Source organism: Neolamprologus brichardi, chromosome 2, assembly GCF_056152115.1.
Source record: "Neolamprologus brichardi isolate AB-2024 chromosome 2, ASM5615211v1, whole genome shotgun sequence".
In the NCBI taxonomy this organism is placed as follows: Eukaryota; Metazoa; Chordata; class Actinopteri; order Cichliformes; family Cichlidae; genus Neolamprologus; species Neolamprologus brichardi.
Window position 1 is genome coordinate 30,482,752 of NC_142105.1, and position 12,461 is coordinate 30,495,212.

General features: G+C 40.6%; 1 protein-coding gene across 1 annotated transcript; it reads left to right on the forward strand.

Moving 5' to 3' along the window:
- The first annotated feature begins 748 nt into the window (after positions 1-748).
- ubl3b (ubiquitin-like 3b) lies at positions 749-12,149 on the forward strand. The gene is made up of 6 exons (XM_087850887.1): positions 749-904; positions 1,471-1,581; positions 5,307-5,415; positions 6,529-6,615; positions 9,635-9,712; positions 10,515-12,149. Exons 2-6 carry the CDS (start codon positions 1,555-1,557, stop codon positions 10,565-10,567), a joined length of 354 nt encoding a protein of 117 aa, XP_087707013.1. The 5' UTR covers positions 749-904; positions 1,471-1,554; the 3' UTR covers positions 10,568-12,149.
- The last annotated feature ends 312 nt before the right edge of the window (positions 12,150-12,461 follow it).

Consider the following 12,461-nt stretch of genomic DNA (forward strand, 5'->3'; position numbering starts at 1 on the left):
GCACAGAAAATCATTCCTACTTGTGGCCATCAAACTTTATAACTCCTTGTGATATGTGGATTATATAATACCTTGTCTATACTCGGTATTGTTTTAACTTTGGAATATAGAGTTTTAATTTAACATTTCACTTTAATCTTGGTTGTAATTTGTTTTACATGTTTTCATCTAATGTTTACGTTTTAAAAAGCACCACTGAACAACACAGGAAATCATTCCTGCCCTGTACAACTCCTCCATCTAATACACTGTAAATACTGCAATAGTTACACCCTTTTGCACATGCTCTACAGTCAAATAACAAATGACAGAGTTCACAGAGTTAAATGTCAGTCATGTATATTTCTCTGTAATATACTTGACTCTGTAATAGTCTTGATATTTATAATTGAGCAATTTGTATATATTAGTGCTATTTCTTAAATTTGTAAACTGTTTACTATATTGTCTTATTTAATTAGTTTAGTCTGTTACTGTTACTGTCTTGAAGCAACTGTAACCCACATAATTTCCTTAGGGATTATTAAAGTATTCTGATTCTGATTTTCGTCTTTAATTTTTATATTTTTAGTCTGAATCAAAACAATCCCCCCCATGATTAATAAACTATTTTTCTGCTTCTTATAATAATAATAATAATAATAATAATAATAATAATAATAAACTATTTCTCATTTTTGTTATATTTTCTCATACTTGGACTCGGACTCCCAGAAGCCTTTGTAGTTCTTCTCTGTGTTTACTACCAGCTGACTTCCGGCGTCTTCCCGTCCATTAGCCTCCGATACCCAGAGTCAACCATAACGCCATCCATCTACACTCGATCATTTCCCCATGGAAAACGTTTCCCGCTGACTGGTTGATTCAACTGAATGCAAAATTTCATCGTATTCATCAGATGCAGGTGAGACCCACAGCACGGAAACCGTCCTTAGGCTGTTAGCCTGCAGTTAGCCATCGACAAGAAGATCGGGCTAACATAACAGCTAATGCTAACGTTAACAGCGGTAGCTTGTTCAGCTCGCAGGGCTTTGTTTATACACCTTATCTGGGTGAAACTCTGAGGTGATCGGTGTCTCCGGGCGAGACACACCCCCACCTAATGCACCGCTTCAGCGTCCAGTAAATTTATGAGCCGTGATGCCTGAATTGGATGTAGCCCGCTAGCATAACGTAAGGCTAACTGTGGGATTAATCTTTAAAGCTCGTCCTATCTTAACACGCCAAGATTACTAATTTGGGTTAGTTAAATCACGGTGTGGTAAAACACAAGTTGCTCGGTGCTGTTGCGGTCCAGGCAACTAATCGATCATGTGCAGTTTCGACCGATAGTGTTGTCATGTTAGCTGCAGCGTTAGCCTCCTTCGAGCTCGGTGGGTAACAGTTTGTGAGCGGTGCAATCTTATGGTGCCAGGTTTTTTTTTTCTGTTTTTGTGGAAGTCAACCTGACAGTGTTGGTGTTTGTATCAGGGCTCTGGCCCCGTCTCCAGCTGCTGAAGCACACCGATCCTGTCCTCTCTGCTCCCTGTCCACGGCCTTCCTCCTCGCTGAGCCATGACCACTCAGAGGGATCTTGATATGGTGAGTGAGGCTCTGTCACCTTTCAAAACACACAACTGAGGCGATGCTCTCTGAATTAAAAAAAACAAAACAAAACCTAAAAACATCATCTAACATTAATACGTTTGATTATCTCTGTGACTGATGTAGGTGTTTGTATGGGGGTGGGGGTTGTTTGTGGATTAGCCAACGTGCACAAACACTTAGCTGGATAGTGACTGCTGTTCCTGTGAACACCATCTGTCTAATCTGAGTTAAAACGTTGGCCTACTTTCCTTTCAAGGTTTAGATGCCAATTGATTGCACCCTCTTATTACATCCTGCCCCCACCTAATCCAACCCAACCACAGGAATGGATACAATAATACAAGTTTTTGTTGGCTTTCTGTTTACTTATTAGTACTATTTTACCAAGAAAAAGATGACAATTATTTGCATTTTGGGGTATTAAACTGCAGTTTGAATGTCATTTTTATGTAATTAAAACTTCTGCTGTGAATAAGAGCAGCGACAGTATCAGAAATTAGAAGAAATAAAAAGTCAAAAGAGGTGACATTTATCAGTCAGACAGGCTGATGTTTGGCTGTAGTTTTAGATCAGTTTGTTTTATTTATGACACAATAATTAAATAAATGTGCCCTGTTCAAATAGGATTAACAAAGAACAAAGAAGTAGCACCATGTCACCTAAGCTTTAGAAACAAAGGTAGCCACTTCTAAACCCAAAAATTATGAAACAGCTGTTTCTTTCTGTTATCAACTGCTCACCAAAACATAAAACATAGATATCTGGAGCTTGTCATATTGAGGGCAATGCTAAAGAAAGTGTAATTCTCTGTCACCTATCACCATCTGCCAGCTTCATGGCCAACAGGAAGAAGTCCTGTTTACCTTTGTACAATCAAAGACTTTAAACCATTTCAGGTATTTTTATAAAGCATTAATTCTTCTTTCTCTTGAAATAAAATATTTTCATAGGCGATTGCCAATTTTTTGTTTTTCAATTCAAATGTTATTACTGGCCCACATTTTTACAATTGCTGTCTCCATACTAAGTTCCTAGTATGAAAAATGTACAGCAGTGATCACACGTGTGTGCATATTTCAGGTTTTGGATTGTTGGTGAGGCAAAACATAACTTTTTAAGGACAATGATTCAACTTTTTGTGTTGTTCTATGTTATTTTAGTGTTATTTGTGTCATTTAATTTTATGATATTTCTGAAGCGTACGCTTTATTGAATAAGAAGAGTGATAAACTGCAGATATTAGAATAGGGGTGCCAGACGTAAAGCCCTTAGGCCAGAACTGGCCCAGCAAAGACTCCAATCTGGCTCACTGGGCATCTTAAGAAAATGTGAAAGCATGGTTAGTTTTTGAATTTTTTTCACAGGTTTTCAGCTTTTCCTATTGCTCCAGTTATACTACACCAAAGCACAAGGATATTCTAAAATTGTAATTACAGGACAATCCAGAACATTTTCTGTAACTTGGTAGTACTTTTGCCCAGTTCACATCAAAGTGGAATGTCTGTTGCACATGATGTAAAATGAGTTTGACATCCCCGTATTAACGGAACCCATGCTTAGTTTTTAAAAAAGAATATGTTGTCAGATGTTTTATGTAGGACACCAACATGAGGTAAAACCCACAGGAGGCCAGAGTGGGATTTAATAGATCATCTCTCTTGGCAGCTATCCTGAAGCTCGTGGCTGACTATGTTTTTAGGAAACTTGACCGGCACGAAGAACAGATAAGCCTCTGCTATTACCTTTAACCCTTAAAAAGTAATCATAACGCCACTTGGAAGACTTCTTTTTCGATTGGTGAACCTCAATAACTTTGTGAGGCAGGATGTTGCCATGGCAGATTTGACTTTGTTTTTGTTTTGTTCAGGATGAAAGGGAAGAGGGACAAAGCTTGTTAATAATGACATGGGTATGCAATCCCACATTGAGGTTATTCAGTTCACAGGGGGATGGGTGAGCAGGGGACCACCGAGAGGAAAGGGGGGGTTTGAGGGTGTATTTGTAAACAGATCAGAGAGCAGGGTTGTCCCTTCCTGACGTCACACCTCGTGATTAAGTCTCTTTGTTCTCTCCTCTGTGATTTGTGAACCAAAGAAAGTTCATGTTTCACGTTTTTTTAAAGAAGGACAAATGTAGGGGGAACGTTCCCCCATCTGTCAGCTCTGAATCTAGAGTCGAGATGTCCCAGCAAAAAGATTTAGTATTGTTCTTTTTGTATGCTTTTGTGGAATGATTGATCAGAGATGAGAGCTCAATGAGGTCCAGCGACAGAAGTCCAAAATGGGCTCAAGATAATTATTCAGTTAAGGGTGATGTTTTTAATCCTGACCACGAGCCTACCTTCATGTAGTCTAATGTTAGTGGATAAATTTGAATAAAATATTCACATTTTTTTTTTATTATTTTTTAAATTTAAAATAGTGTGTGAGGAGGGCGACATATGCAGCAGCATATCACCTGGGATGCCACACATGTTAAAGCACTTGCTGATCACAGTCTGCTTCATAGCTCTACATTGTCTTGCTTTAATCTTCAACATTAGTTTTGCTTTACTATTTTCCATAAAAGTACATCCAACCAATTTCTACCACTTATCCCCATCTAGATCGTGATAGTTTGTTGATAGGAAAAGGTGCAGGATCTACATTCATGAGCGCAGCCTTGCGATGATTCTCAAGAAAAGTCTGTTAACTGATTATTTATTACATTAAACAATTTCTTTCAATTGCAAAACCAATGGATAAATGACAAAGAGGTTTCTGTGCGTGAGGGTGCAGCTAGCCCCTGTAAAGCCAGCGAGTTTCAGCTTTTATGGAGGAGCAAGTACGCTTGGTCAAAGTCCTGGTAATTTCTTTTTTAATTGCATATGCAGGGAAGAAAACTTGAGGTAACTGTTAGTGAAAAAGATTTTATGACGCATTGTTATGACCTTCAGTTGTGACATTTACTCTGTTACATTCATTTTCAAGCTTACTACTTATTTTCAGATACAGATTTTAAATCTAAATCAACTGATAATTTATGTGATACTCTTATATTTTAAGTTGGCGCCAATGAAAGTAATTAAAGTAGCTTTCTTTGGTGTCCTAGTAATAGTCTGATCTTCTGGTTCCAGTCTGGATAAAATGTTAGACACTGCTTAAAGGCATGTTGCCCATGAAGCTTCCCCTTTTATTTGTTTTTTAAAAGATATCTTTGTGTAGATGCCCAGAGGATTTTTTTTTTTTTTTAAAAGAAGAAGAAGGAAGCCCCTCTGTTAAGAGACCTTCCCACACACACTTGCACGAGTCCCCCTTGGGGCTACGCACTGGCCATGTAAATTTAATAACATGGCCCAGAGCTGTCTGGGACACCTGGGGTTATCGCATTAGGCCGACAGCCCGGAGAGGAGCAGCAGCACCCTGGAACTAAAGGCCCAGTGTTCTCCCCCCTCTGCCCCACCCTTATCTGGTGTTATCTCCAGCAACAGAGGCTCACTTCACCGTAAGCCCTCGATGAATGAAGTCGCCCAGTCAGAGGGTGGAGATCTGGTGTGGCTAAATCTAATTAGGCTGGAATGTCCGTCTGTTCGCACCCTTCAGAAGGTCACCTCATGTCTGAGGAGGTTAGAGGAAGTGAAGGGATTTCGCCACGACTAATTGAGAAGAATTTTAATGGATGTGTGGCTGGCATGACATTTCTATGGACCCATATTTGAATGCTTTTGTTTGTCGCTTTAGGTACATCTCCGCCTTATCCTGGTCAGTGGCAAAACACAGGACTTCACCTTCTCCCCAAATGACTCGGCCACGGACATCGCCAAGCACGTATTTGACAACTGGCCTGCAGGTACGTTTTAAAGGGTTCGGTCTCCTGTTCTTCACTTTTAATATATTTCACACTTTGAACCTCAAAGTCAGACTGATTCAATCTCATACAGTTTGCCAGTTTCTGCAAATATTTAACAGATGTGGAATCAAAACCTGATATAATCTCTGTTTAAAAATATGCAAGTATTCACACTCGCTGATTCAAAGAAACGGAGAAGCTTTAGAAGTCCAAAGCAGACAGGTGAGTTTGTAACAGTGTGAGGTGGGCAGTAAAAACTCTGCTTTTACTGCCTCATCCAGGGGGACAGATTTGCTGTGCACAACCATGTGAGTGTCAAAAATGGCAAGCACGATGCTGGGTTTGCTCATCATGTGACACGCAGCCTTTGGACTTAGAAACTGCAGACGCTTCAAATGAAAACTCCTCGGCTGTAGCCAGAGAGCCGGCTCCAAGTTGCAGCCTCTCGAGACTTCATGAATTCATTCATGAATGAAAGCAGCGCTGAACTGCCAGAAACTGCAGTTTCAACTCAAGAGCCACTTGAGTCAATCCCCATAGACTCCCATGTTTACAGCCTGGTAAGACAGCGATATTGACCTCAGTGGAAAGTTTAGCTCTTCATAATAATTCTGAGAGTTATTGTGGATACTGGAGTTGGGGACAAGGCTGCAGTACAAGTGGTCAGGACAGGCAGCCATGCTGAAAGTCATCCGGACCTGCCCAAGGAGATTATTGTGAGGTTTTTGAACTTTTTTTATCACCCTAATTTTTGGATCACACCCTGTGTTATGGTGTTGGATGGGGGAATTAACATTGGAGCCAGGGCAATAAACTGGCCAGGCCAGTACATTAGCTAGTATTAGCTCATTGATGTACTGGTTACCAGTGTGCATGCCAGCTGATTAAAATACAAGAAACTGCCAGTTTGAGTTCATTTGGAAACAGAATCCAGAACTTAGTTAAAGGTTTAAATTGTAAACTGTGGGCTTTGCATATATCACAGTCACAACTTTAGAAATATGCTCAGCAATCTGTATCACGGCTCTTGTGTTTAGTGTTTCTAGGACAAAAAAATACTGCTGGCTGCATCAGTTGGGAAAGTGATACATCTCTTCTTTCCCTCCTTGGCAGGGTGGGAGGAAGAGCAGGTGAGCAGTCCCAGTATACTGCGCCTCATTTTCCAGGGACGCTTCCTTCATGGCAACGTCACCCTGGGAGGTAAGACCATCGCTGGCCAGAGAAAGCATCAGAGAGAAACAGAATGGCATCTTTATGCTTTTATCTTACTGAAAATGCTGTTGTTAACTTACTAATGCCAAAAACGGCATGCGGGCATATCTAGCAGCAGTACACAAAGCTCTTAATCTAACGATTTACAGTCATGAACTTCTGCCAGTGTCCTCAGATTCCCAGGCAGCATCCTTCCTCCTTTGCTGCTGTTTGGATTATTTCACTGTACCCAAAACATGAACTGAAGCAGACAGTATTTCCTGATTGAGAACCAGTCTCAGTGCTTCTGATCTCTCACACTGGCTGGACATTTCCCTTTAATCAGAGCGATGTGACGCAAGGATGTGTGTCTCTCTGTTTCGTGTAGAAACAAATGGGAAGTGAAATCGAAAACAGCCTTTATCTTCTGAGACTCATCTGAGAATTATCTGCTGGTATGAGTTTTTATTCATGCAGTATGCAAAGGTAGCTGTAGGTACCATTTAGATTTTATGAACAAAATATACTTTATTAATCCCAGAATTTGTAAACTTGTTACATTAGCTAAAAGACTGAACACAACCTGTGATAGCTCAATAAAAAAAATAAATAAATAACCAGAGTGAAATGGCTCAATAAGAAATCATATAAAATAAATGCAGGTATTGTGGTATGAGGCAGTGAAGATTTCCTGTGTCTGTCCTTGTGAAATGCATGTTAAAGTGCTCCGCTGCCTTCCAGTAAGTGATGCAGAGGATGGTCCGTGATGGTTAACAGTTCTTTAACCTCCTCTCCAGCACAGCCTCAGTCATTTGGATGCTGGGTTTGCAGGCTTGCTCCAGTGGAGCGAGTGATGCCAATACTGAAACTGCTTATCAACAATAATGGGGTAATATGACCTGATTTGTTTTATGCATGTCCGAAAACGCCATACCGGAAACGTGAGCTTTGTCCACACATACGAAATGGGCTTCTTCCTGTTCCTTTCACAATAAAGGTCCTTGACATAGTCACTGCTTGGCTGTTGTACATAAAATGGCTTAAAAAGCACAACAGATTATGGGATTAGAGTCAAGATTTTTTTCTTTCATTTCAGTACTTATGGGTTTTTTGTTTTTGTTTGTGTTTTTAAATAAACCTTTATTTTTCTTGTTTTAAGAATGTCTAATATAAGACAATGAAAATCTCCATGTCAGAAACTCTTTTTAAGAAGCCAGTCTATGAAGCTGTTTCTGAGATCCATGAAGAAAATGTTGGTTTAGTTGTATAAAGTAATTATATTGCATTAAGCGTGGCTTTAATTCAACTTTACTTTATAAATTTATTCTTTATAAAACACACAAAGTTCAATGTGCAATAGAAGAAATTGAGTCGGTCAGATAAAAGAAGATCTCTCTGTAAAAAGATACAAAAATATAAAGCTTACATTTCTATATAACGCCAATATTCATAATATTCAGATGTCCGGTAACATCTGTATATTGTGTCGCTGCCTTCAACAGCCCATCAACTTCTTGTGATTTGTTGTGGAGTCTTCTGATGGTGGCTGCAGTTCCTCTTTCTGCGTTTCTGTTCAGAAATTTTAATCAAACAGTACCAGGAAATCTGCCTTTTACTCTGTAACCGTGACAGGAAGTGCACATATTTTCGCTCACGTGTAGAACAAATTGTTTGCCAGTATGAATCAGGGTAGTGATCATGTACCTCTGACCGCAGATTGCCTACATTTAAAAGGCTATCTGCTGAAGAAGGTGTGGCTGCTGATTGTCTTAGCACTCATTAGGAACATTTAAAGAAGTCCTGAGTTTAGAAGTCAGATTAAACCTTCTAGAATGTGACCTTGGTTTGAGATTGAGAATCCCATCAGCATTGTACATGGGAAGCTGCACTGAAGAAGCTTAAGCTACTCCTTAATTCTGAAGTATGTGGTGTTCTCCACCTCTACCTGAGGCCTGTCACCCTCATCACTCTTGTGGAGACTTAGAAACACATTTGGGCTTGGCTTTAAAAGCAGAGTTTGATTTTTTTTTTTTTTAAAGGGTTGTCTTTCTCTTCCAGTTGGAAAACAAGTGTAGATACAACCTAGTGCATCAACAGTTGATGGAGTCCTTGATGGAGGTTGCTTGGTGTTGCTAGGTGAAATGTTGCAAAGAGATATACAGTACTGCACCATGGTTGCCTGTCGTTTGTATGGAAGACACCGGCTGACTGCAAACGCTCGCCAGCTGCACTCTGAGTGGCATTTAAACTGTAAATGTTTGAAGGAAAGTGCTCTTATTCTCCAGCTTTTGTTGAACTTTTCCATCTGAGTAATCTTTGTCTCTGGTTTGCATCGCATTTTTTAAACCGTTTTACTAGTGGTCAAATAGTTTGCAAATGTTTGCAGACAAATCAGTGTCTTCCATGCAAACTGTTGGCAACCTTTGATCTCATCTCCTGTGTGACTGAGGAGCTTTAAACTCTGTATATCACAGTGCACTGCGATTTGTCACTAGTGTCACATGTGGTGCTCATCACTGTTCTGCAATCAAGAAAAAAATGGCTGGTTTTGCACGTTTTCTTGTTCTCGGGTCTCTTGTAAAAGATTTTAATCTCAGTGAGGTGAGACTGTCTGATTAAATATGTATACGAGGAAACAGAGAGGAGGTTTCTGGTGCAGCTTCACCGACTTCTAAATTGCAGAGTCTGAAGAAGTGAAAGCGACAGCAGCACTTTTAGTATATAGAACAGTTTTTTTATGTGACCATCTCATTTCAGCTTCAAACCTGATGCCAGGTAGACTTATTAATATGTGTAAGGAAAGTTTTTACAATTAAAGATATCCTAGTGGCACATGTAAATATTCATGATCCAGCTTGGTTAATTGAAGGTTACGATGTCTGAAAATAAAGTGATTCCTAGGCGAGACAAATATAGATACTGACAAGGTCATAATTCATAGCATTTGTATGCAGCTGTTGTTGCTGTCACCCTTTGATTACATGGGAAAGTACAAGGATGAATCCTGACGTGTTTTATGTGTTTTCAGCTCTAAAGCTGCCGCCGGGCCGAACAACTGTCATGCACTTGGTTGCCAGGGAGACTCTTCCAGAGCCCAACTCTCATGGTGAGGAACTTTCATCTGCTCCTTGTTTTAGTTTTTTCTCGAGGTGCCAAACTATTAAAAAAAAAAGTTAAACTGTCACTGGCTCTAATATACCATCATACATAAACCATCATGCTTCTTCAGTTCTCAGCCGTATGTTGGATGTAATCCATCCCGTCACTACCAGCAGCCAAACTCATGACAGGCGTGTGGATGCCAGCGTGTAAAGAAAGAAGATGAGTGCTGCTAAAAAGACTAACTTTAGCCACACTCGGCTAGCTGAGGCTAACTGTTGAGGTTTTTGCCAACCAGTTGTGGAACACACGGTTTTCCTTAGCAACAGGTGGTTGCCAGTAACTCGTCTGTAGACTTGCATGACTGGGAATTCAGCAATCATTTTCCTAACAATTGCACTCAACCAACAGCAACCGGATGGAGAATACTCGTTTTCCCCTCAAAACCTGTGGTTATCAGATGGTTGCTGACCAGTCTCTTGGCCTGTGTGACTCAGGTCTAATTCACTTGATGCTACATTGTCACTGTGATTATAGCTACGGACATTTTTTACACTGTGCACAGTGCAGTGGCCCACACATTTCAGCAGCTTTTTGTATGTTTTGATTGTTGAAGAATGCGTAAACAGTTTTGAAAAGCTTTTAATAAGGATCAGAGGACCCCACATGAACAAACTCTTTGCAGCTGTCGGGAGGAAGAACCCCCTTCTAACAGGAAACAGATTCCAGTGAGGTCTGTCTCATGTCAGCTGGATGTTTTTGTGGTTTTTTTTGTCTCACCTCATGTCTCTGCTCTCTTGTCTTTGTAGGTCAAAGGAACAGAGAAAAAACAACAGAGAGCAACTGCTGCCTCCTCTTGTAAAGCTACAGAAACGACCCCTTCCCTTCCTTTAATCACACACACACACATCCACCCACATGCACACACATACATACACACATATATATATATATATATAAAACACACACATTCAAACAAGCATACACTCCCTCTCCGCTCTTTCCTGCCTGTCGTCCCGTCAGCTGCGGATCTGGAATAAAATGCAGGAAGTCCGTTTGGGGTCCCCCTCTTTCTTTCTCTCTCTCTCTGTCTATCTCTCTCTCTCACTTTGGTTGAACTGTCCAATCTGAGGCTTTTTTGTGCCAATAATGTTCACTTTTCTGCCCCCAAACTTCTACTGTTGTTACTACTTTTACTTTGAACATCATGACATTGAACAACATCGCAGATCCCTTCACTGCTGGAGACATTTTTGAAGAGCTGTCATGTAGTGAAAAAACAAAGCAAACAACAACAACAAAAAAACAACAACCCAGGAACTCGCCTCTCTTCATGGACACAGAAGTGCTATAAAGGATGTGTGGGCTTTAACCCTTCCCTACTAGTCACTTGGATGTTTCCCCCAGGTCTTACTGAATGGTGTTAACCCTCTCGTTGCACTTAACCAGTTTAATTCTAAAGTGTTTGCTGTGTTTCATCTCCTCCTCCTTTGTGGCTTTTTGTTTTGGTCAGATGAACAGACCTTTACTCCTCCCGAACCCAGGTGGTAGAAAATGTGCCATCCTCCTCACAGACTGTTTCTGCCTCTCAGTAACTGACGGTCAGTAGGCCGTCACCTGCGTCTGTTCATGGACCAATCGAGGAAGTACTTTTATCTGGAAGAGTAAAAACACCTGAGGGTCCGCGGGAAACGGGAACAGACTCCCCGGCGAGGCTTGAATAAATGTGGTCAGAGGATTTCAGCGGATCATGTGCGCGCCATCAGGTGTCGTGTTCGTTCCTCTGGTGGAGACTTTAATGACTAGGCTGTCGATGCTCCCTGGTGATGGGAGCCGGCACGGCGGGCCAGTTAAACGCAGACAGAAGATGCGAGCGGGGAGCGGGTATCGGTGTGACGCCCTCCTCTACAGGACACTGAAAACGAGGCTGAGTTTCTCTCGTTGGATGACTAGAGAGAGAGAGAAAAAAAGGAAAGTTTTGGAAATGTTTCGCCTCCTTTTTTCATTTGGATGCTGTCGTTTCTTCTCGTTTGCCTTTTATTGTGGAATTCAGTAATATCATTAATATTGAAATTTAAATATATCAATTTTTATCTTGTGTATATGTATTTGTTGAATTTTTGTGCGGGTGAGTTTGTGTGCGAGTGTGTCTGAGGGTGTGTGAATGCGTGGCATAATGTGGACTAATTTGGGGGGTGGGGGGGCAAGTGGTCTTTAAAAAAAGAAGAAGGTGGTGCACTGGGAGGGTTGATGGGCTGTGGTTTCTTCAGAAACAGTCGGAAACCTTTTGATTCCTTCCATCGAGTGTCTTTTGGTTTGTGTTTTTGTCAATCAATGTCACTGCTTTGAAGATTAGCTCAGTATGAATAAATGTAAAAACTAAAATGCAATGTGGTCTACATCAAAGCTTGTATTATAAATTAATAAATCTTTACATAAGGCAACTTCTTCTGCATATTTGACTGTTTACTTTCTTTTGAGTAGCTTTGCATGACTAATGTTACTAAAGGCCCTTATTGATCTTATACCGCACCTTGATGGTTCAGCACATGCTCTGAAACATTTCAACTGCTGCTCCTTTAAGACAGTATTGTTGTGATTGGCTGTCCTCCACATACAGAAGGTTTACAGCAGGTGGGAGGGGCTAGTGTCCCGCAAGCCAAAATAAGGTGTGTTTTAAGAGCTTTGTGTCTTTTTTTAAATGTTCACATTTCCCATAAAACAAGCCTATAAAGAAAAACTTCACATAATCTGTG

Bases quoted from the DNA above. Each gene is read 5' to 3' on its own strand.
- ubl3b (XM_087850887.1), top strand. From the start codon at position 1,555: ATGACCACTCAGAGGGATCTTGATATG. The intron at 1,582-5,306 runs GTGAGTGAGGCT...TTGTCGCTTTAG, and splicing joins CTCAGAGGGATCTTGATATG to GTACATCTCCGCCTTATCCT. The intron at 6,616-9,634 runs GTAAGACCATCG...ATGTGTTTTCAG, and splicing joins TGGCAACGTCACCCTGGGAG to CTCTAAAGCTGCCGCCGGGC.